Source organism: Melanaphis sacchari, unplaced genomic scaffold (assembly GCF_002803265.2).
Source record: "Melanaphis sacchari strain LSU unplaced genomic scaffold, SCAv2.0 Contig44_pilon_pilon, whole genome shotgun sequence".
Classification (NCBI taxonomy): domain Eukaryota; kingdom Metazoa; phylum Arthropoda; class Insecta; order Hemiptera; family Aphididae; genus Melanaphis; species Melanaphis sacchari.
The window spans coordinates 939,646-967,066 of NW_020271295.1; the positions used below are offsets into that span (position 1 = coordinate 939,646).

A 27,421-nucleotide genomic window follows, 5' to 3' on the forward strand; every position below is an offset into this window, starting at 1 on the left:
AAATTGTCTTCAAATTCGTAATTTCTAAACAAAATAATTTTTATTTTTCACTCAATTAAAACATAAACTAATATCTACATACAAATTATAATAATATAAAATTTTAAAAATTGTACTTAGTTTTATAATTTTTTTATCCAATGAATCACTTATATTTAATAATAAAAGTACAAGTATAATAACTTCTATACCCAGGAGCATACCTAGGGGTGAGGGCTTAGGTTTTTTATCCCCCTCCCTGAAATTTTAATGAATGTAGTAAAAAAGTATTGCTTAATATTTCAATACATTTGAAACTAACATGAAATGCGTGTTAGTAAAAATATTGAATCCCTTCCGAAAAACATTTTTAGGCACGTCCCTGGCTATACCAGTTATATGTTCTTATATTACTAATGCTTTGATAATGCAATTTATAGCAAAAAAGCTCTTAGAGTTTTTTCCATAACTGTAACAATTATTGAGATGTAAATTACACTAAGAGTGGCTTTTAAATCACAATAATACGCGTAACTGCTATAATAGCAGTAGTCATGTTTGTCTACGTGTTAACAATATCAATAATAATATGTTTTTAAGTTTCAACGTCAAAATTATTCAATATATTTTTCTTTAGAACTATAAACAGGAATGCCTTTAATTATTATTTGCATAAACGACCCTACTAGGCAAAGTCACAATTCCTACCGGCATTGTCCGCCACTGGATGTGTGAATTCTCCGACTGAATAAAATACATAACTAAAATAAGTATGTGTACTAAAACATTATATGCGTATTTTAGGTAATATAGTTGCACAATTAAAAAATGAACTTATTTATTACCTTAACCGCGACAAAAAGAAAAGGGAAAAACAGACCTATCGAGTGTTAACATTTGAATACAAGTTATATTACTTTCTGACTTCTGTTAATATACCTACCACGGTTAATAATAAATTATTAATTAATAATATGGTCATTGATCACGATTCACGACGAAATAAATCTACTTAGTACTTATTCTATTTTTTCAGTGATGGTCAAAACAATTTATTAACAGCTTTCGTTTTCACTGATCTTCCAACTTCTTGGATCCGTCATGTTGGCAACACCAGTCGGCTAATTCGCGATATTACGTGATTCGGCGAATCGTGACAGATAACGTAGCAACTCTAGCTGTAGCACGAAGCTCCTCGGCCTCGTTCTTCGCAGTAAATACTTTCAATAATAATAATATTCTCGCTTTTGTTGGATAACATTTTTTGCTTAGTTTTTTACCTTATTAGTATCTCGTTTTCCCTCTCTCGTCACCCCGGGGATTAGTCATTGGACGTCGACTAGCTACTCATCGTTCTCCAGTCTATGATCGTCGATCATCCTATGTGAAGCCGGTCGGTTCTGCATCATTGATATTATATTATTATTGTAGTCATTGTCTAGGTGAGTCATCAATTCGAATATTTTTTATTTTTTAATAATATAATATGAGTTGAGGGTACATTATATTATTTCGCCCGAATTCGAACCTATCCATCTGTTTATTTTGACTCAGTGTAATAGTCTTCCACTGATTTATGTGCTTTGTTATAGAGTTATTCAATATGAAGTATGAGCCCACCAATAAGTTGTACTGAATTAATTAGATTTTACTTCTAAACTGCTATTGTTACCACAGCTCCTAATTTTAAAATGATTTTATGTAGTTTAGAGAATTTTGCTGTGTACCAGTATTTCAAAAGTACAATTAATTCAAAAAAATCAAAATCTTATAATTTTGTCTGATTAATTATTAGAGTATAAACATTATGACTAATAAAATAACAATTTAGGGAAATTAAATTTCATCATAAAACATAGATAATTATAAAACAATATTAGGTATATGTATCATAATTTATTTATTCATGTTTTATTGTCTACTGGCTTACAAATATGACCTACCTTTTTTTTTTTTATTGAAACAATTCAATTTACAATCTAAATACAATTTTTACATTAAGCAAATTTGATATTTACAATAGATTAAAATAACATAAGTGTTGTGTTGAGGAAGAAACCCATTGGTAACACCTCTTACTAATTTAATAAGTCTACACCATTTGCGTTTTAATTTGCGTCGTGAGTTTTTTTTTATGAGGGTGAACGTATGAGATATTAATGTATTATTATGTAAGCTTAGATTTTGGTGGAAATGTTAGTAAAGTATTTTAGCTAATTCAGTGATAGTATTTATTTTTAGGTCGTTGTGTGGAGAATGGTTTGAAACGTACCCTGGGGTGTGGGTTAGTAGCCTCAGTACAATTGATTGAAACATTTGAATGGTCTGATGTTTAAAAGTTTAGCAGGACCTCACATAACGATTCCATAAGACCAGACTGGTCTTATGATTGGCTTTTCATGACCTACCTAACTAAATTTATTTGAAAATGATGACGTATGTTTTTTATTACGATTTAATGTATTTTAAAATAACAAACATACAAAATAATTAATCTCAATTATTAAACAATAACTAATTTTAGTGTCAATATTTAAACTTAATTTTATTGAGGTCATCATAATAGTCAATACCTATCATCATTATTTGTACATTTGTGCTTAATAAATTTATAATATCAAATTTTTACAGAACAAACTTACTAACAAAAAAATATGAACCATATTACTTAATTTTAATATGTACTGATATTAAATAGGTACTTAATAAATAAAAATGTATTTGTTTCTGTTAATGTATATTTTAAAACACAGAATAGTAAAATTTATTTTACTCTTCAATTTTTTTCCTCGAAAAATTAAAAATACTTAAAATAAAATATGCATTACTAAAAATGAATCATTGTAACATTGTTTTAATTAACAACCAAAATTATTAAAAATGTCTAGAAAGTAAATTTTGATATACCTATAATCAATGTATCTTTTGAGTTAAATAAAATTATATTAAACAAGTACAAAATTAGATAATAGATGAAGTTTTCAAATTTATATGAGCAATATTATTCATCAACACTAAGGATAACTTGCCAAAAAGTTTTGTATGGCCTACTATATGTTTAATTTTAGATGTTTTTTTAGAAAATAGTAATCTGAAATTATAGGTATCTTTTATAGGACACTTGGCTTGAATTATTTGCCTCATTACAGAATAGTGAAATGTTATACCTAATATTAAATATAGTGACGTATTTATCACATTTGAATAATTATTGTTCAAAGTGTATCTTGATTGAAACTTGATTTCCTCAACACAGTTTTTCCATATTTTTTTTAACTAGATTTAAATAAATACCTATTTTTTTATAATAACCTCCTTTTTAAATTTTTCTTTTTATATTACCTATCTTCATATCTTAATTCTAATTTGTCTATATAGTACATATTACATAAACTAAAGCATAAAAAAACTATAATATTCTGTTTATAAAAGGTTCATGCAATACAAATAAACTAGGGTATATCTTTAACCCAAATTCTTAAATAAATTTTATAAAATGGTACTAAATTGGAAATTTCTAAGTTTTTAATTAATTAAGCAAATTATATTTATAATAAAATTTTATTTTTTAAACACCCAATTAAATCTAGGTCATAAGACAAACATTTGAATAACACATTCTACTATTTTTAGATGTCTCTTATTTTTTAACGCCCACACACGTTTTATAATAGTACTGCACTTAAATACTTAACATATTAGTATGTGTACATTTTATCTGTACCACTATGTTTATTTTTTAGCATTTGATCTTTCATTATGAGTGTACAAGGATTTGAAGACCTAATTAATGGTCCTTTGACCACTTTTGTTCAATTATCCAATCAAATTGGTGGCGATGTAGCTACTCAGGCTACACTTGTTCTTAGTGCTTTTCAGTAAGTTATTTCAATATTATTTTTAAAAAAAAACTGTACTGATTTATAATAATTATAATAAACATTTAATTGCTTAGAGCTGAGTTTCAATTCATCAAATATGCTAGTGAACATAGTGCACCAAGTGAAAGTGAAAAGCAAAAGCTATTACTTCCTACCAGTACAAAAATCCAAGAGATCCAAACACTAAGAGAGAAAAATCGCGGGTCTCCGTTTTTCAATCATCTCAGTGCCATCAGTGAAAGTATACCTGCATTAGGTTGGGTTGCTGTGGTAAGTAATACAATATGTATTCCAAAAAAATTTATCTGGTTACAAAAAAAAAAAATATATAGTTATTTATTGATAAATTTAAGTAATTTTAAATTAGAATAAATCTTAAAGGTTAGTAATTAACATTTTTTGTTACCATGTTAGCAAATGTATTCCCATTTCTTGTACAGTACATATTTAAGTGATCTTAATTATAATATTTTTGTTTATGCAAGCTTTGGCTTTTGTTTTTCAGACTTTGTAGCATACAATATTTTTCTTTGAGTGTAAATAAAATATTCTGTTTATCTTCTTCTAAAAAATCTTGAAGAACTGAAATGTTGCATTGCAGATTAATTACCATCAATTTAATTAAGAATGGTTTCAACAAGCTTATGAAAAATTTGAAATTTAGATGTGTACCATGCCATGCAAGTATTAAGGGTCACATTAAACATTAAAACAGAAACTTATTGCAATTACTAATCTTTAAAACTTATTCAAATTTTACAATAAATACAATTTTTTAAATTGGATGAATTATTTTGGAACCACTTGTATTGCATAATATTTTTTAATTCTAAGCATTTTTGTTTTTATTTTTTAGGCTCCTACTCCTGCTCCTTACGTTAAAGAAAGCAATGATACTGGTCAATTTTATACAAACCGTGTACTTAAAGAATGGAAAGAAAAGTATTTATCACTAATTGTTTAGTCCATTATTGGTTTTTAATATCTGAAATTTTTTACTTAGAGACAAAACTCATGTTGAGTGGGCTAGAAGTTGGGTCCAACTTTTAGTTGATCTTCAAGCTTATGTCAAACAACACCATACTACTGGATTAGTTTGGGCAAAAGCTGGAGCAAAGCCATCTGGAGGTCCCCCACCTCCACCACCACCATGTGGATTGCCACCAATGGATGATTTATGTTTAGCTCCTGCTGATCCAGATGCTACTAACCGTTCGGCCTTATTTGCAGAAATCAATCGTGGTGCTGATATCACTAAAGGTAAATATCACTGTTATTAAGCTTTGTTTATTTATCAATAATACATTTGTTTTTAAGGCTTGAAAAAAGTATCATCTGATATGCAAACTCATAAAAATCCCAGCATGAGAATTAGTGGACCAGCCCCTGCTGTAATTGGCAATTCATCAGGTGTGTCAGCACCTAAACCAGCTGTTGAAAAACCTCCAGTGTTTGCTCGTGATGGTAAAAAGTGGCTCATCGAAAACCAAAAGAACAATACTAATCTTGTGGTTGATGGTGCTGAAATGAATAACGTAGTATACATATTTAAATGTGTAAATTCCACGATTACAGTAAAGAACAAAATCAATTCAATTGTCATGGATTCTTGTAAAAAATCCTCTGTGGTATTTGAATCATTAGTCTCATCTGTTGAATTTATTAATTGTCAGTCAGTTCAAATGCAAGTATTAGGTAAAGTGCCAACCATTACTATCGATAAAACAGATGGCTGCCAAATGTATTTAAGCAAGGATTCTTTGAGTACTGAAATTGTTACATCCAAATCATCCGAATTGAATGTAATGGTTCCCAAACCAGATGGAGATTATTCTGAATATCCAATACCTGAACAATTTAAGACAAAAATTGGACCAAAAGGTCTTGATACTGTTATTATTGAAGCTTCTGGGTAATTTTAAACTTTTACTCACTTGTTGAGTTCAACTTATAATCTTAAATTTATTCAGCATTTATTTATATAGAATTAGAAGTGAAAAGTAATAATAATATTTATTTTAGTATTAATGTTCAAAATTTTAAAGTAATATCATTATTCAATGTTCTATTTATACAAATAACATTGAGTAAAATTAGATTTTTTCTATTGCTAATAACTATTAAATTTATGAAATAATGAGTGAATAATGAATGTATGATCCTAAATTGCCCTAGAAATATTTAATTCGTACATTTTAAAGTTTAAACCATATAATTTATATTCTGTTCATCAATATAATGCTCATGTTTTTTACATTACTCTTAGCCTGTTTTTACAAAATATTAATGAATTTATAAAAAAAATAAATAAAATTAACTTTATAAATTCTTATAATTAATATATTATTCGATATAAATTGATTGTGATAATTTTATGTAAAAGAAAAACTAATAATTATTATATTAAGTATAATTTTGTTTTATTAAATTTAAATTATTATACTGATGATCATTGAAATTAAATGGTAATACACTACTACCTACTACTTTATTTATATATATATTTATTAATCAATATAGTTTATACAATAATATTTGTAATTTTTATTATTTACCACATTTATACCTAACTTATAAACTGGTTTTATGTGTATTTTTTGTACTACTCTTAACTACTAACTTAAATTAAAAATGGGAATCACAATTTTAAAAACTTTTTTACCAAATTAACTAAATTTATGTAAATATACAAACACACTTTAGAGAATTGAATATTGTGATTTTCATTAAGACATTTTTATATGTATTCTATCTTTACACAGGAAAATAAATAAATATTTAAAAAATTATTGTTTTATTTTTTCATCTATCGTTATACTTAATATTAGTAATGACATAATTTGATCCCGTGGTGTTGAATTGTTAGTTTTGCAAGTCTCGTGAAATTTTGAAGTAGATATTTTATCAAAGAGTTTATATTTAAATAAAGAAAATAACTATTAAATTTGTATTTCACTTTTTATGTATAACTAGAACTTTAAATTTATATTTTGGTAAACAATACAAATAATTTCTAGATTTTAGTATATTAAATTATAAATAAAAATTTTAATTTATTTTTTATTTTTATCAGCTTACATGGTCAAAAACACTAAATAGTATATTACACCATTATCTTATTCCCAAATAAGTGAGTGAGACTTAATTCTTGTATCAATTAAGAACTATTATGAACTACTACCCTATTATTTTATGTTACATTTATATTTTTGATATTTAAAAATTAACAAGTATTTCTTTACTCTCAATTTTAAATTTGTAATATTTTAAATACATTTTTTTTTTTTTTTTGACACCCTTGTTAAAGAGCTTTATTATTTTAAGCCACAAACCTACCAGCCAATTAGCCACTTTGTGTGAAATATAATTTCTTATAAAATATAATTATTGATACCTCACTAACAGTGGCATAATTTTCAGAGGATCCAAAATATCCCTTAATGGCCTATAAATATTCAAATAATTTTTAAATATTCTAAACAAAATATAAACTTCAATTAAAAATATACTTCAGTATATCCAATCTCTAATTAAATTAATTTAATTTTTGCAGTTTAGATACAAATATTTTTATAAATAAAATACTAATATATTGGACTATTTTTCTAAGTTAGGGAAGAGGAAATCATGTCCAACACATAAAGTAGCCCCAAAAATACACTAATACTCACATATAATAAATTACTTTAAAGATGAGATACCAATCTATAACTCAAGTATAAAAAAAGAAAACATGTTTATTCTTTACATTTAATAGTAATTATCATTGAGTTAACATGATTTAATGAAAAAAAACTCAGTTTTAAGGTATATTGCTATTTAATACTTAACTCAACAAATGAATGTGTACATTGTTGTCACAACTTGAAAAATTAAAAATAGTTAATTAAATTATGTATTGTCAAGTATTATTGAAAAGATATCTTGAAAAAATTGTTTTGGTCCACTACTTTTCTTAAACTCTGAATACTTATAGTTAATATACTACTTGTTCAAGATTTCCATTTTATAGATCGTAATATTCCAAATAATATTATATTGTTTCGTAATATAAAATTAAAAATGTAAGTTGTCATTCAAAAAAGTAAAAACCTTAAAATTAAGAGTAAGAAATATAGATTTTTTTTCAAAAACTTTATCAGTAACAACTTAAAATTAAGTAAAAAATATGATTTCATCACTGTTAATGTTTTCCTGAAATAATGAATGCCCTTCGTTAAATAGATTGTCTCAAACAAATTCAGAGTTTGGGTAGAAATTGAGAAATAATAATGTTCTTGAAATATTTTAGAAACATTCTCAAATACTATCCAGATACAGAATGGAATTACTAAAGAAATTTCAAATTAAAATAATATAACACAAATTGAGATGCTAAAAAAACACGTGTAATTATTCTACAATTAATTCAAACATTAACAAAGTATAAGCTCTTTCGATCTCTCAAAAAAAAAAAAAAAAACAACATTTAACTACCTAAAATACCCAAAAAGTTTATATCTATAACATTAAAATAATCACAAAATTACACAAGTAAAAAAATAAACTTTCCAAAAAATTTACAAAAATTAACTTTTGTATTTCCTAAATATCTACATAAATTTTTAAGCTAAACAAACTTAAATTAAGTGTTAACAATATTATTTTTTAACAAAAAAAAAAATAGGTGAACACAAAAAAATACAATTAAAACGAAAAAAAAAGGAATGCCATACACTCTGGTATTAATATAAATAAGATAATAAACAAAAAATTGCATTAAGTACTCGTATAAATTATTATTGTCAAGACTAGAAATTGTTTGATTCTTTATTTTTCTGTATAATAAATATATAAATGTACATTTTCTATATATTATATGATCCTTGTGATAAGTTAAATAAAATATACTCAAAAATCACAAAATAAAATTAATGATTTCTTTCCAGATTTAGTTTAAGTAATTTTAACTGTGATAACTATTTAATAACCTAAACATATCTTTAATGCTCAAAAGTAATAAATACATTGGCGTCTAAATGTTATATGTATAGATATATTCATATTGAAATTGTTAGATAATTTGTTCAATCTTTAATCTCAAAATTAATTCACTTTGAGTCACACTTAAAAGCTTGTGTATAAATAAAGTGTGCATTTAAGCGTGTTGTTGAGATTATTCTGAAATTAACTTTGTCAATTGATAACAGTTGGTCAATTTAAATTAAACTTCACATCATGACAATTCTCCAATTGGAGTGTTTCGCATCCAAAGTTCATGCATAAATTCATACAAATCATCTGACACGGACACCTATTTTTTTTAATGATAAATAAATAATTATTATAAATTTAAATATTTTAAGTATAATTTTAGAAAAATACTTTATAAGGAGTAGGATTGAGATTTCTTTTGATGTCAGGGCGTAATGTTCTTAAAGATTCTTTGACATGTTCTCGGACCTCACTTAAATCTGGTAATCGTTGCATTATACGTCCATTTTCCCAATAAACCTACATGAATACAATAAAATATAAATAAACACTAACTAATATATTATAAGACTGAATTTAAAATTTACTTTGTATAATGGTTTTATAGTAGATGGTACCACAAACGCTCTCTTCTTTTGATCAAACGGATGTCTGCAAAGAAGTTTTGTTTGGGCTATTGGTGGATCTTCAACAGACTTTTTCAACAAGTCTATCAAAGCAAATCCTAGGAATAATTAAAATAAATAGTACTAAATCATACAAATGTAAAATTCTGAGTTTACATACCATCAGCACCATATAGCCGAAAAGCATCTTTTTTACCAGGCATTGTAATTTTGCTACCGTCTTGACTTAATTTAATTCGTGGTGTGCCATTTACTTCAACTAATTTATACACACAACCCAGAGCTGGTTGCCTTTGACATGTAACTATTTTCAAAATATTCAGTCCACAATTATTTGAAATGATATAATTATTTAAAGTATAATTCTAATTTACCAAGATGAGTTCCAATTCCAAAACAGTCAATACTATGTTTTTGATCATTTAAACTCCAAATAGTTTCTTCGTTGATGTCATTTGAAGCAATTATTGTTAAATTAGCAAACCAAGGTATATTATACCTATACAGCATTAACAGAATTTATTTTGACATTTTTCTTTCTTTCTTTAAAAAAATAAATAATTTACTTACTCATTAGCAACTTTCACAAAAATTTCACGAGATTTATTTGACAGATATGCTAAGTCACCACTATCAATTCTAACACCAATAGCTTTGTAACCAAGATCATTTAATGCCAAGGCTACAGCACAGAAGTTCAAAATTCCACTTCTAAAATTAAAAAAATAATTTAAAATACAATAATATTATATGAATTAATATCTAATTCTAAAAACTATAACTATACATTAAAATAGTTATTATATTCAACCAGTGCAAACCACTGAACCTAATCAAGCATGCGTTTATGACCAAAAATGATTTGTGGATTTTTACATGCTGTAAATGTAAAAATTGTAATGGATATATGTGAAGTATGGATATGGAATATAATTTTAATATTATTATTGTATTTAGAGTTAACAAACACATAAAAAGCAATCAGCGCTTCTCCCAAGGTCAAACACATGCGAATAATGGATAATGGGAATTCTTACCCAAAACTTGAAATGACAGGTAGTTCTTTTGGTCCTAAGAAATGCCACCTGTAATATTTAGAACAGAAAAAAACACTAACTAATTTTTGTAGGTTTGATATTTTAAGATTGCTATATGTCTTGGCCACTTTAAAGGAAAAGGAAAAGTTGAAATTTACTGAAATGCTCAATGATAAACTTTTTCTTGTGTATGTAATCTAAACTTATCTAACATTATACTTCCCAAATAACTAAGAATTAAACACTATTTATTTTATTTTATCAGTTATTATTTTTTATAATTATTTAAAAATCTAACTTTTGGAATATTTAAGTGTTTTAATCGTATTACTTTAAAATTTCACTTGACAAAAATAGACATGCCATAAATTCGAATATGTAAACAAAAGCACAAATAAAAATATTAGCTGAAGTTAAAATTATTACAATATATATATATATATATTTGTGTTAATTATAAATTGTAAAAAAATACAAATATACAATAATTGTATACCCTTAAGTATCCTAAAACTTACATTTAAAGCAAAAAAAAAAAAAAAACCAAAGAAAACTGGCTATGGTATATTAGATGAATCACCTAAATATCATAATTTAGGTGAATCGTCTAATATTTATTGTAAAAATTACAATAACTCACTTGTTTACATCATAAGTATCTATGAGTGCTACAAAACCTTCTGGAAAAGCAATTGCAAATGAAACAAGAGCAGCCAGTTCTCCATCAGATGCTTGGCTTTCAGATATGTGTAAAAGACTTGATAATGTAGTACGCCATGATAAAGTCAAGTCAATCAAATCTTGTTCTTTGCCATTATTTAGATTAATTAAAGTCTATAAAAGAAAAAGGGGGAGACAATATAATAAATTGAGGTATTTCACTGAAAATATATATTTTTAATTTTTTTTTCAATATGTTAAAAAATAAATACAAATCATATTGAAACAGAGGAAATTTTTTCTTTTTTATGGTAAAAACAGGACTTTATTATTTTTTTTAAATAAATCTATAATCTATATAGTTTTATAAAATAAGTAGGTTTGATAAGTGATATAGAATATAATTAACATGAATCATAAGATTAAGAAAGTTACCCAATGCTAACACCCACAATGTAATAATAAAAACAGTGACATTTTAAGATTAGGAAAATGTTACCTGGTATAGTAACACTCAGCACTTATTTACTCAAGTACTTATGAAAAAGGTCCCAACACCATTTCTTTTCAATCTACAGAGCAGATTATTTGGAAGTGTGTTCAATGAAATTTTAGTGATTAATAGATTTGTGTATAATTGAAGTTAATTATAAAATCTAGTGTAGTTTTATAGATTTGTTTATGATTTTGAATTTGAAAATCATTGTAAAGGTTATAGTTAGTAATGTACCAGGGTGTAGAAGAAATTAGGCGGACGCATATTGACTGGAAGGCTTGAATAGATTGGATGTTGGAAGATTTAGCAACTATCCATGATTGAAGAATTTGTAAATTAATAATTTGATTGTAATATTAATTTTAAATTTAAGTAGGGATTTTAGAAGGTAATAAGGGATTTTTTTTTTTTTTATATGAGAACTCCAAGTTAGTTTTTTGTCAAGGATAAGACCAAGATATTTATATTTAACTTCAGAATAAATGGGGATTGAAACGTTGTTCATTGTGACTTAAGGGCATATTCCGTTTTTTAGGACGAATTTTATAAATGGGGAACTGAAACAGAACTTAAAATAGTTTTATTAAGTAACTTTAAAATGCATGTTTAATTTATATGATATTTTGGAGACATAATTTATTGATTTGCATTAAGTATTTTTAACTGTAAGGAAAAATAAGCAATAATTGTCAAAAATATTTAAAAAGTATACAACAGTTAGTTTTTGATCAAACAGAAATATATAAAAAAAAAAAGTCCCTGTATTGAAAAATATAAATATTAAATTATAAAATACTTAATCATCTATATTTATATTTTTTTAACTTATCTTCAAATGTTTTATTATTTATTAGTACTTAAAAACAAATTTTAAAACCATGTTTAAAATAGGTACAAATTTAATAATTTAAGCTTTATTTTAGTACCTTGGTTTTCAGTTCATTAGGATTAGAAAATGATGTTATGTATGCATGAGCATGAGTTCCTTTAACTGGTATATTAAACATTTTTCCAGCAAGTAAATTGCTTGTTCCATCAAATCCTCCTAAAGAATAAAAGTATAAAAAAATTTATTCATCATACATCATAAAATTATACAATACTACACAATTATTTTATTTTATATATATAAAAGAAAAACTAGGAAGTTCATGCTGATATAGATTGCGAGTAAACTATCATTGAGTAGGTTATAGCAATAAATAAGTCAAATATGAATTTAATAATAAAATAAAATTATTAATGAAAAACAATTCTAATTGAAGGAGATGAATGGATTTCTGCTATTTATAAGAATAGTTAATAGTGTTTATTCTGTTAAAAATTTTTTAGTAGGTTAATCAATCTGATTTTTGGCAAAAATATTACATATCACTTCTAAGTAAATATTTTATTATACCCATGGTCTATCTCACGAAAGAAAGGTACTGTTTTGCTGAGCTACAAACTGGTGCCAAGTCAGTTGTGGTGGGTTATTAGGCGCAGAGCAGCATAGGGATGCACAAGAATATACAGTTTTTGTCGAAACATGGCACCTTTCTTTTGTGAAACAAACAATGATTGATGTCAGGCACTATAAAATAATGCTGTATAAAATTAGTTTTTATAAATAATGACATTTTCAAGTTTTTACAATTATTTAGTTATTAATTTAACAAATACTTAAATAAAACAATTATTTTTATATTTATTTATATATAAATCAACAACCATAAGCTCTTTAACAAAGCATTTCATATTTATTGACGCATCAACAATCAGAGTCATAGTGATAATAATACAAATAAAACCAACAGAAAAACAAGGAAAAAATATATATGTATAATAAAAGTATACAAACATACTCTCAAGAAAGCTTGAGAAAAATGAATTATTGCTACACTTTGTTTTACATTTAAGTACATAGAACAAATCAAAATTACATGTATTCTTATTAGGAATTCTAAATCAATTAAATCTAAAATAACTGAGCAGTTGATATTATTATTTAAAATATAAATGTACATAATATCTATTAAATCATTGTGTCTGATGGTAAAAGTATACGCTCACTTCCAAAACAATTTTAAATTAATAGTTATATTATTTTCAATTTTAAAACTATATTTTGCAAGAACAATAGTTGATAAAACTTTGCATTTTTTCAAGAAGCGGATGATAGACATTAATAAGAGGTGTAAGTGAACAACTCATTCATATATTATTAATTAATTTCAAAATCTGAGGGAAGTAAAGTTATATCATATAGATCATAAAAAGAAATTTCCAGTACTTTTCTTAATAATTAGGATATAATAACAAGTCAGTGGAAAAATAGAAATACATGTGCTATACTGGAATTCAAAATAACTAATATTATTTATAATTTTAATTCACAATGAACCATAAAAAATTATGAAATTAGAATTAGTAATACAGAAAACATAAATTAAATAATGTTCATTTTAAAACCAAAAAAAAATTAACACCTTACCATAAGCATTAAAAAATTATGTAAAAACATACAAAAGTTACTTTGATTGAAATAAAAATAATATTTTTTTTATCAGCTTTATATAGTTTATTGAAAGTCATAATTTATTATTGGAATGAAAATCAGGGTAGAAGGCTCTTTGTTATTTTATTTTTAGTATTACACTATTACATAATATGATACAATATAATATTAAACAACTTAAAGAATTTATGTAATAAAATTCAATGAAAAATTATGGACAAATAAAGATTAGGTATTAAGCAATTATCTCACTTTGCTTATCTCAAAGCAAATAGTAAGTAGTATGTTGATAATTATATTAAATTAGGAGGCAATAATTTTTATTTCTATTTAAAAAAAAATATGGATAAAATGCATTAATTTATTTTAAAATAACTCAGAAAATCGAAAAATTATATTCTATAAACACAATTTTTAACACAATTTCAATATTCTAGCATTGTCTTAGTTTATGTTAAAATAAAAATATTAAGGTAATTTTATATTAATTGTCACACAAAGTAATCACCAATAAAAACACTGGCAATAATTCAATATTTATAAAATAATAAAAGCATTAATTCAATTTTAATTTTACTGTTATATAAATAAGTTTTTTTTATTTTTTTTACTATTAACTAATTAATTCAAATTTATATAAAAATTTTAAAACTAATAATTAATTCATTATAATATATTGAAATAATTTAACAGATTTTTGATAAATATTGTTTAATAGTAAAATATTTTAACGTTTATAAAGATACATTTATATGGTATTTATATTTAATATTATTCACATAAATTAAAAAAATGTATTTTATTTTATTTTATTTTTTTATTTTTTGTTATGATATAATTTAAATTTAAAATTATTTGAATTATAACTCAATTAATATTACTACAAAAATTCTCTATAGTAAAAATCTAAAAATTAAATTTGTTTATCCATCCCATTAAGTACTTCAAATAATAAAACTATACAGTAATAACTACAAAAATATTTATTAACTTATAAAGTAATTTATAACCTGTCAGAAAATAAAAATTAAAGTTTATTAAAAATGTATTTTAAGTCATTTACTTAAGGTATTCGTGTTAAAATCACACAAAACAAAATAAGTTTGAGTTCAAGTTAGTGTTGATTACTGGTGAGTAATAAAACACATATCTAGTCATAATTCACTTGGTACCAGTCACTGCCTGACATTGCTTATATTGCAATCAATAACCAAGTTCAACCAGTACCCAGCACACTAGCAAATTGTGATTGTAATAATTGATAATGCATGACTATTTTTTTTGTTATTAAAGTTAAAATTACATACCAATGTATGCATACTTAGAAGCAGACAAACCACCATCAGGACCTTGGGCTCGCCTTAATCCAAATTCTAATAATGATACATTATCACCTGCTGCCATTCTGTATCGAGCTGCATTTGTTGCCATTAAGCTAAACAATATTATAAAAAATTTAAATGTATACATATCTATATTTTATTAACAATCAATACCTAGAGAAGTTGACCAATGTTAATAAAGTAGTTTCTAGAAGTTGGACAACAATTAAAGGTCCTTCGACTCGAATTAAAGGCACTCTGAAAATAAAATACTAAATTAATTCTTTATTCTAAAACATAAAACAAATTTAAACAATTTGTAAGCTAAAATACAGTTATAGCAATAAAAATTTAAAAATGAGTATAATATAAGATTGTAGAGGTACTGCCATTGATTATAGAATTTATAAAATTATAGAATATATAATATTATATTATAATAATTATTATACTATAATATATTAGTATTATTATTAAGTCTATAACCAATGGTACTGCTTAAAGTAATTATATTGATACACACAATATTTTGATTTAATTTATTCAAAGTTTAACTCTATTAAGCAATAGTAATGACATTAACTTTTATGTTGTGATTTAATTTTAAGAAAGTGATTATATTAATCAATGATCATAAATAAGTAGTTCTCAAATCAAATGCATTACTAGGGAATAAAAAATACCCAAAACAAAAAATTACAAGAAAAAGAATTATAACAAAAACTTTAAATGCCTATTAATATTTTTATATCAATGACCCAAATTTATGTTATGCAGTATACAGTAAAGCACAATAATAATTACTTATTATTTATATACATAACTAAAACCTGTTTAATCTAAAAGTGCCAATACATACTTGAATAATAATACAATTTACATTTTCTTTTCAATTACCTTGGAAACACAACTGAACCTTCATCGATAGCATATAATTTTACGTCTTTAGCAGTCAATTCCTTTAGATATCCAAAAAATGATTGTTCAATTGTTGGTGGTAATGTTCTTTTTAAATATTCAATATCTGAAAATACATAATTAGTTTTTACTTTCGTATATGAATAAATATTATAAAACTTAAAGTTAAGAACATTATCTATGTTTGTATATTCACATTAGCAACATTTCAATTTCTCTGAAAAATATGAATATTAATAAATTGCAATTTTTATATACCTAAAACTTGCATAGAAATTAAAATATTGCAAATAAATACCAGCACAATTTTAATTTTAATTTTGATAACAAGGCAATTCACTCTAATAATAACAATTGTTCATAATAATACAATAAATTATATACACTATAAAGTATACATAATATTATAGTTCAGCTATCAGCTACATACAAAATAACCTATTTTAAAATAATGAAAATAATATTTAAATAAATAAATCTTAATTTAAGCTTTTAATTTTTAAAATTTTTAAATAATTTACTATTTTTACTATTTTGATGAAGTTAACTATACCTACCATAAGTTTTCCTAGAAGACCAACCAAACAACTAACAAAAAAGATGTTTATTCATTCATGTTTATTAGTATTTATTATAAATTTAAAATATGAAAAAACATTTAGTAATAAAATCATATCTGGACACCATATTTTTTATTTCAATTTTTTTTTGATTTACTTCTTTAGATACGATTTATATGAATGTATGTGATATGAATATTTTACATTTTTTTTTATAACTAAAAATTAGATAACAATTATAATATATTTAACAAATAAAATATCCAAGAACATGATTACCTATATCTTTCTTATTATACATATAAATATTACTATGAATGTCTACAAATGATGAATGCTGACAGTCACCAATAAAAATGTCCATACACTTAAATCAAAAATCATTAGTCAATGTTTATAATGCCAATTTTGTTTTATTTAAATGTTATCTCAGAATAACAAGAAAATTGCAATAATAATATACAATAATAGTATATAATAGACATATAATCTATACAATATTAGAATATTAAAACTTGATAATTTTGATAAAACATTTCATTACTTTATTTAATAAATTTTATAATATTTTATCTTGATAAAAGTCTTGTTATACTGTCATTTAGTGTGCCATTGTTTATCACTGTTATACATAGTATTTAATTAATTAGCATAAATAACTAACATTTCTTTTTACGTATATCAGAAATAAATCATTTTACAGTATAAAGAAAATTTAATACCAATTACTAATGTATTAAGCCATTAAACAAATGTACTAAGAAATAAAAGTAAATAACATCTGTGAATAAAATAAAGGAAAGTTAAGTACAATTCTAAAACATTTAAATAAAAAAATAATGAATATTTCAACCTAATGAAATAGATCATATTATAATACCTAATGGTAAATAAATATATATAACTTAGTAAATAAGAATTTTTCATTAAATAATTTTTGTAATACACATTTAATTATATTTTGTATTTATTATTGTTGACATCAATGAATATAGAATAATAACTTTTATTTCAATAATTTTGTGCAAGAGATTTAAACAAACTTCAATATTAACAAGATTTTATCAAAAAAAAATTTTTTTTTATAATTAACATATATTTAATTGAGTAACATAATTGAAATTTTTTTATGATGGTAAACTATATAGTATATCACGTTATAAAAAAAAAAAAATGGTTTAAGTAAAATCGTTTATCAAACAGAAGAACTAAAACTAAAATATTATTGATAATTTTAATAATGAATTCAAATACTTAAAATTTAGTCAAAAATATATAAACCATTAATACAAAAGACCCATTTCAATAAATATATTAACCAAAACATTCATCATAAATCATCAACTAACTTAAAACATATTTTAAAAATGTATTTATTTTAAATGAATGAAATATTGATTTTATAACATTTATATATTAAAAACATTATATCTAATACTCTGGGTATCATCTATTAATGTATTTAAAAACAACACATTTGACAAAAACCATGGACCAATAATAAAATAAGTAAAAACAATATTATTTAATTAAAAAAAAATCCATACATTTGTAATATCATGTTGGTAGATTTGGTTTTGATTTATACTAATATCACTAAAATTCAATAAAAGAGCCAACTTTAATAAAGGTTGATGTCAATTTTTATAAACTATTAAAAAAATTATAAAAGTAATTTAGTGTTAATATTATTAATATTATATTTTAATAAATATGTGCTCTATGTATCCACTATTCATAAAATCTTAAAGATAGGCTACCAATATTTAATGGACAACTTTTTCAAAAATTTAAAACTGAAAATAAAATAATTTCTACTCAATTTTAATACAAATTAAGATTTCAATTTCATAGTATATTAAATAAAACCGACATTAAATTCAATTAATAAATCATTAATTTAAAGGTAGGTATACTAAATTTCAACTTCTGTTAAATACTTTTTAATTAATTTATACGTTTTAATAGTTTGTTTTAATGGTTTTAAAAAAAATGTTAATGTATTTTTAAAAAGAATGATAATTCATCAATAAAATAGGTATACTTAAATATATTTACAAAGTAATTTCTAAGCGATCCTATTATCATTACCACAGTAAACTGAAGTGACTAAATTTAAAAATGATGTACCAAACAACTATTTTGAAGACACCAATATCACTCATTATACTTTTTTATGATGAAAATAAAAATAAATAGGTATTTTTAAGTACTTTCACAAATATACAGTTTTAAAATGACTATAAATATAAAATTTTTAAGTGTGTGTTTTTAAATTTATTTTCTAATTTTTAGTTAAATATATACAATTAAAATTAACTAAAAATAAAATGTTTCAAAAAACTTACCACTGTCAGAATAACTGAAATTTTCCAAAAATCTTAAGCATTCCTCCAAACCGCCAAATATGGTAAACTCACCTTGGAATGGATTCTGGCGAAAAAATAAATCAAATACAGCTGTATCTGATGTTTTTTCTGATTTCCAATATGCATAAGCCATAGTAATTTGATATAAATCTAATAAGCAAAAAAAAAAAAAAAAGAATTACTTATATGAATAATAAATTCAGTCAAAGAACATTTAAAACCATACCAGTTATTAAAGCTTTATGTTAAAATATTAGCTAAAAATAAAGAGTTAATTAGTGAAAGTGGACTAGTGATATAGCATAAAATATAGCGACTCTAAATACATATTCTTTAAGGCCAGAACATAATTACAAGGTTTTGCTTTTAAAAATAAAAATAAAACCATTATCAAAAACCAATTTTACATTTATTTTAAATTTAATACTAAAAAATAGTTCTTATAATAATTACTGTATATCAACTAATCTTTAAAATATTTGTACCTAATTAAAGTCATTAAGCAACAAAATTAAAAATTAAAAAAATTAAATAGGTAATACCTAATTTATTTTTGGCCAAAATTTAAAAAAAGATAATTTAGAAATTACCCAAATATTTATCTAAAAAATGACTATAATTTCACCACACATTTTCACTATAATTAATTCACGGGCTTGCAAATTTTCAAGGATAAAAAATAAATAATAATTGAAAAATCACATCATAATTATTATAAAAACCCAATTTTTTCATACCTATTCGAATTGTATTTATTCTTTTTTTTTTATATTATTTCAAATATGTATTGATAAAATATTAAAATTATTATTTCATTGAAACATAAAATAATATTATAATTTAACCTTAGCTCTAATGGATATTTTTTCTTTTTACACTTTTACTCTTTATGATTTTCAAAAATGTTTCCCTTTTTGAAAAGTCAACAAAATTTTGATGACTAATAGTACCAATATTCAGAGGTTACACTGTAGTTTTAATTTTTATATTATGATATTAATCGTAAACATTTTAAATTACTAATAATAAATGTATAATTTTATGAAACAGAAATGAGAACAGATAATAAAACATCCTGTTTGTTTGTTACCTGTGAGTAAAGGCTGCACAACACAGTTGTGGACTTGAAGTCGTGTATGGACATTGTTGCTTTTATCAAAACTCATTGTGCAAATTGAATATTATAGCAAATGTCTCAAGATGAACGGTAAGCTTAAAATAATTTCTTAAGTATCACCTTAAATAATAATTACATAAAAAATTATTCATGTACGTAACTATACATTGTTATGTAAATTGTGTTATGAAATACCTGAGCAGTTGTCCACACTCCATTAACGAAAACACATGTAACGAAAATATAGATCAACAATAACAGACGACCGCACACAAGCGCTCACACAGGACGACTGAAAGGCGAAAACGAATAGTGAATGCTGATAATTCTTAAGTCTAAACCGCGTACATCACTCTAAACAGCCTGAACCACCAAAGTCCGAACGAAACACAATTCCACTCATTCACATTATAGCCTATAGGAGCGCACGTTTTGTCAACACGCAAATTATGTATGTTGTGTTCAATGTTCATTGCCCAGTAACTGCCATTGCCATTTGCTAACACTCGGCACGAATGAACGATTAATTAGAACATTGATATACCTAGAGAAAATTTAGTCATTTACCTACTCATTAAAAAAAAAATTTAAAAACTGATAATTTGTATTATGAATATTATGATATATTTTATCTGAATTCGAACAATTATTATGCGCGGTAACACATTGTGGCGCGCAATACCATGAAGTGAACAATAATATGAGATATTTTTAGTTATTGAGATCACAAAATGAGAATATTATAGATAATTGCTAACAACAACACACAGTCTAGGAGCTCAAGGTTGATAAATGATAAGGATCTTGTAATATGGGACAATAAATATTATTACACAAAATGATAGGAAAAATAAAAATATACCTACCATGGTAATAAAGATATCCATGAATATATTGGTATAAAGTTGTAAGTCATTAAAATATTATGAGAATATGAGATATTCAAATTCCAGTATTTTATACTTTTTATAGTCTACAGTCTACACACAATGGTCAGGTACTAAGATATATTTTAAATTATAAAAACTAAACATCTATCCAGTTGAAACGAGTTCAATTTTATTTCTCGTTGTTTTAAAACAATATGACAGTGAGTAGTCAGTGATAATAATTATTAAATATTATTTATTAGTACGTATTATTATAAATAAACATAATATTATACCTATTTTAAATTGTTTTAAGTCGTAAAATGCTTGCCTAAATTGTCTATATTGAAAGGTACGGTTCTTATTAATCTATACTCATACTAATACCATTGATAATAAACACAAGTATTTATAATCAATACTAATACCTTTATAGCTAAATATGTGTTCTTATACCTATCTATTTCTATAATAATTAAAACATTATTTTAGTATGATATAAAAGGTTAGTAACTAGGTATCTAGATACCATATTAATATATTATGTATGACCTGAAAGATATTTTGGATAGGTAATAAATAATAATCAACAATAATCATAATATAAAGACTTGATATTAAAGAAATTATCAACAAAAATATAGTCATGGTGTTGTGTATTTCATTATCAACGTTTTACAACTGTGTTTATACTTTTTTACGTCTTAAGTAAATAATCGTTTTGTTAGTCTAGAAAAATGTAATAATATTTTAAGTTGGGTATTTTTATGTACAAAAAATTATTTTTTACTAAAAAAAAAAAATATAGCATAAAAAATTTTGTAATGTTTTACTTAAATTTATAAACAATAGTTTTAATTTTATTTTATTAATAATGATTTATAAAAATTATTATTGTATGACTACCTAGTATGTTCACATTAAAATTTGGCGGATATCCATTGAAATGTTTCCAAAGTACCTATGCTAAATAACTAAAAGCAAAACGTACAAATAGTATAATATACATCCGTGAACTACATAAATAATGATCGGTGTACACAATACTTCACTCTGAATTATACAATTTGCAAGCCCCTCCCCCTCCCCCTCTTAAAAAAATTCTTCCAAATATTGGCCTATAAAAAAATATAACTTAATGATCTAAAAATTCAAAATATTTTGAAAAACAGTTCTTGTGAATGGAAGTTTATTATAATTTTAAACATGTTAATAACATTTCATTTGATGGCTGTCATTAAAAGAAGGAATTATAAAGATACCTAATACCTTAAAATTTAAATCATTAGATATATTTTATTTTTTATTATTTCCAAATTCTATTGTTAGGTAGCTTAACCAACAATTAGACTAAAGTCTAATTGTTTATAGTATAATATAATAATATACCTACTACCTATAAATAATTTTGGTTATCAAGAATTTGGCTAGTAGGTATACTATATATATTATTGGCGCATCATTTATGTTGTACTTAGTATGATGTTTTGTATTAGTATAATTAGTATAGTACAATTAGTAGGTATGTATTGCACTTGTTGCAACCTGAAGGCCAATTATACGAATTTAAGAATTTTATTAGTTTATTAAACTCCATAAAGTACAATATTTCATTATGTCAATATTATTATGTAAGAATCTACTATACGTTTATAATTTTAAAAAATTTAATACATTTTTAATTATATATTTACATGTACATTTGAAACAAACATTTGAAGTTAAAATATTAATAAAATTGGTTATTTAAATCAACAATAACGATTTTAATTATTTTTTTATAATTGGGAAATATTATACGTAGCTCGTGGAGAATCAGCATTTTTATATTTTAGATGCGTATATTATTATATTTTCATGGGCGTTCTCGCGGGGAGGAGATATAGGGGATAGATCCCCCAAGGTTCTTTATTTTAGTAACTTTAATTTACCTAACTTAACCTAACCTTACGACTTATTATGTAACAATTTTTTTCATCCCCCTCTATTGAAATATCCTGAGAACGCCTCTGTTAAATACTTTACTATGTAAAATAAAATTTTTAAAATATTTAGTTTAATTTATAATTTCACGAACATATTCATATAATTTTGCTTTAAGTTTGTGCTGACTCAAAAGTTAGTCACAATAATATAATAGATATAATATTAATTTATATTATCATAATAATTAATAACATAAAAAATGTAATGTATCGGCAAAAATTAATTCAATCTCTTTATGTTACTAATATTAAAATTAGAAGCGAATGCAAAAGGAAAAGAGTCACCTTTCCTCTCCGAAATATTAGAAAAAAATAAAAAAGTAAACAATTTGACCAAAAAATCAAGTGAATGGTTTTTTTTTCTTGTCTTTGATGATTGAAAACGATTTTTAGACAATAATGAAATGTTTTTAAGTTTCAACGATTAATATTTCTTGAATAGTAACAAAATAACCAAATCGTTTTAGAAAAACCCGTTATTTATATTTAATATTTTGAATATTCAATTTGTCAATATTTGAATTTAAAAACTCTTATTAAAAAAAATTGTAACTATTAATTTTCAGATATCTCGAATTAATTAAGAAAAATGCATTACATTTTTAATCGTTAAACACAGTTAAACGCGTATCAAAATTAAACATTTTAGGAATTATTAACTACAAGGTATACAAAATAATTTGTAAATATTCGTGTTTTTGGCGAATCTAATATCTATACTCATTAACTAAAAATAATTTTTAATATAAATGAATAGTAGTTTTTTCTGTTTAATCTGTTTATCAATCATCAAAAAAAAAAAAAAATAATAATAGAATAAACTATAACGGAATATACGCATAGTCGTTAAAGTATTTCAATAGTATAATATATTAACAAATCCAATCATAGTTACTATACGTAACCTTGAATGTTCTCTAAAATATATTGATATAATATTGTATATTGGCATGGAAACAATAAACAATTTGTACTTCTCTTAGTTTGCTAGTTAATTCATATATTATGTGATATAAGTAAATATAACAATATAAATCGAAAAATTAGTTTGTCGGAGTGAAGTATTACAGGGGTTTCTTATTCTTTTACAATGTTTGTCTATGACTGATTTTGGCCCACTCATCTATACAACTACACATTTAAACTATAATTAATTAAATACTGATTTGTAATCCGATTTTTTGTATCAAAATCCTTAAAAAAAAATATTTATTTGGGAAAATTAAAATAAGTTTGTATACTATAATTTAAAAAGTTAAAAATTTAAGTAAGCAATAAAAAACAGGAAATTCGTTTTAATAGTTAAATACTTTAATATTTATGTATATTGTATATCATACCATAAACCATAGTTATACTATAATTACTATATAGTAGTAACAAGTGACAATTAAATATCCGAATAAGTTACATGAATAATATACAACTAAAATGAAAAATCTTTTCTTTTTTTTTTTTAATTTTAAATACATATCCAATAAAAATGTTGATATATGTTTATATATAAATATGAAATTAAAAATCTTATAAACAAAATTGTTAATATGCATTTGCGATTTTTTTTTTTATTGTTATTAGAACAATTTATAAGAAATTAAATGGTACTATATAATCAAGTTATTTCTATTCACAAAAATTAATTTAACATACATAAGCCAATATTAATAAAATCAAAACTCATTTTGTCAAAAACTGAAAGTTTTGATATTTTGTTTATTTAATATATAGGTATTGAACATTGTACATATATATTTATAATAATACATTTGTGAGTTTAAATCAATTTTTCAGGCGATTCAAATAGATATTTGAGTCAATACTTAATATTCCCAAAGCCAAGTCCAGGTTAATGGGGGGGGGGGGGGAGCAAGGAGAGCACGGTCCCGGGGCCCATCTTTATCTCCAGACTCCAATATAAATATATGTATGTTTTTAATGCGTTTGATAAAGTTTAAAAAAATTATTTTAATGGGTACAGTTGATAATTAATAATTATAAAATAAAAATGTTTTTAATTTAATATTATGATAAAAATTACTAAATTATAATAAATATCAAATTGTTATTATTTTTAACAGATATAGTGTTAATATATACAATATACATGTATAATATGTGAATAATAAATTATTACACAATTATTAATTTTTATAGCCTTGTATATATTTTTTTGTGCTAATAAAATTATACAATAATATACAGTTTTTAAAATGTAGTGATACAGTTTTTTTGAAATTAAAGTTGAGAGGAGGCCTACTAAGTTTGTGGTGTCCTAAGGCACAATCGATCCTTTATCCGCAGGCTTGCCAAAGCGACTAAAGCTTATGTTACGCGATACATATTACGTTTCACAGTTTCACACCATTACACCTATGTCAACTAACCTATTATTAGGGTTATACACATATATATATATATATATACATAATATGTATTATTACATTATTTTTCATTTAGACCACATCTGTTACTGAAACTGGTCAATAGACTTAATAGATAAAAAAAAAAAAAAAAATGATAACTTGAAAAATAAGAGAAAAGAGTCCTTCTAGAGAAAGAATTACATTGTTATAAGCTACATAATTAGTAAGTATTAACCTAATCTACGTAATGATTTACCTTTTTTTCCACATATTATAAATGTGCTATAGCGTTCCATAATAATATGATGATTAATGGTAAATAGTTTGAAGCGATAGTAACTAGAATAACGAGTAGAGGAACAATTAGGTTAGATATTGATTTAAATTAAATTAACTTTAAAAATTATAGTAAGAACATTGTCTAAATATACTCTAATTATGGTAACTGTATGTTAGCAGAAGAATCGTCAGTTATTATTTTTATTATGGTATCGGCGTGCATTACCTATAACTTTAGGGTAAAAATATGGTAAGACTAAACGTGATGTGTATTTACGGTGTGTGAAGTACTTGATTATTAGATAACCTATGACATAACACAAGTCTTAGTATTAACTATTAACTATTAAGTGATTAAGTGAACCTGCCAAGGAAAGTGTTTGATTTTGGTAAGTATACTAGATAACATTGCATAGTAGGATATATGACGTATTATTTGTGTCCCTTGACTATATTATTTATTGTTATCTAATCAAGTATTATACTTCATAATAGTTTATAGTCACGTATTTTTTTAAATTTATCTACCTCGCAAAATAATACATTTTTATGAAATACTTAACTTAGATACCTTTAATTTTAATTTATCAATTACGATTTTAATTTCGAGTGTTTATTGTAAAATATAAATATATTAAATATTATTTATTATTTGTTAATAGTTAAAAACAATTAACAGATATTGAACTTAATTGTGATTTTTTTAAGTGTACTTTATACATTCATGTACTTATAAAGTTACATCTTTTTTAACTTATATCAGTAGATCTACAAATACTTTATACATAGGCTCATAATCTTATAGGCATAAGAATTAAGACTACGAGTGTATGACCACTGAGGTACTGATAAGTAGCACTATTTATAAACTTACTGAATATTTCTAAAATCTTAGCTTATAGAATATAGGATAATTAAAATAAAGAGTAAATTATATAATATATACCTATTATAAAATATAAATACATATTAAGTATTAATATATTATGTTAAAATAATTTAATAAATATTGTTTTTACCTAAACACGTTATATAGCGTCAATCACGATAATTAATTTTATTTGTTTACTTATTATAATGTATTTATAGAATATTAATATGTTGTTTTAGATTCTACGTCGAATGATAATTAAAAAATTAAATACTCGGATTTCCAATGTTAGAGTGGATTTCGGTAGCAAATTGGATCTAGTTGGCATTGATGGGTTGAAGTAATAAATCTTAGTACTTTTCAAAATAACTAGAAAAAACCAACAACAAAGGGTGAGCAAGTAAGTACTGCTAAACTGTACGGTACGGTACGATACGGTTGAGTGGGTTTCTGTAATGGATATATTAAATTTTAATAAAACGATATTATATCATTGAATACAAAAATGAAAACAATTCTAAGCGAGGCCGTCTTGTTTATAAATGTGGTTTAATTTTTGTAACTGTATAAAAGTTTGATTTTTTTTTAATTGGCAAATGAAAATTTTATGAGGAATCT

At 23.8% G+C, this 27,421-nt stretch overlaps 2 protein-coding genes across 3 annotated transcripts; one reads left to right on the plus strand and one right to left on the minus strand.

Moving 5' to 3' along the window:
* The first annotated feature begins 1,139 nt into the window (after nt 1–1,139).
* On the plus strand, nt 1,140–5,878 carry LOC112597925 (adenylyl cyclase-associated protein 1). Its single transcript, XM_025344169.1, has 6 exons — nt 1,140–1,421; nt 3,723–3,857; nt 3,935–4,130; nt 4,717–4,802; nt 4,864–5,120; nt 5,178–5,878. The coding sequence occupies exons 2-6, from the start codon at nt 3,739–3,741 to the stop codon at nt 5,774–5,776; spliced, it is 1,257 nt and encodes a 418-aa protein (XP_025199954.1). The 5' UTR covers nt 1,140–1,421; nt 3,723–3,738; the 3' UTR covers nt 5,777–5,878.
* A 2,894-nt stretch (nt 5,879–8,772) lies between these two features.
* Nucleotides 8,773–21,181, minus strand: LOC112598001 (nicotinate phosphoribosyltransferase). Of its 2 annotated transcripts, XM_025344293.1 has the most exons (15): nt 20,632–21,181; nt 20,410–20,556; nt 19,299–19,469; nt 16,370–16,496; nt 15,647–15,730; nt 15,458–15,585; nt 12,580–12,698; nt 11,138–11,331; nt 10,498–10,545; nt 10,031–10,171; nt 9,835–9,959; nt 9,621–9,764; nt 9,422–9,558; nt 9,225–9,353; nt 8,773–9,153 (listed from the first exon to the last, which is right to left on the minus strand). In XM_025344293.1, exons 2-15 carry the CDS (start codon nt 20,483–20,485, stop codon nt 9,076–9,078), a joined length of 1,701 nt encoding a protein of 566 aa, XP_025200078.1. In that variant the 5' UTR covers nt 20,486–20,556; nt 20,632–21,181; the 3' UTR covers nt 8,773–9,075. The 2 variants fall into 2 exon arrangements, with proteins under 2 accessions (XP_025200078.1, XP_025200080.1); XM_025344295.1 differs by lacking the exon at nt 10,498–10,545 and having other exon boundaries at nt 8,774–9,153; nt 20,632–21,179.
* Between the last annotated feature and the right edge of the window lie 6,240 nt (nt 21,182–27,421).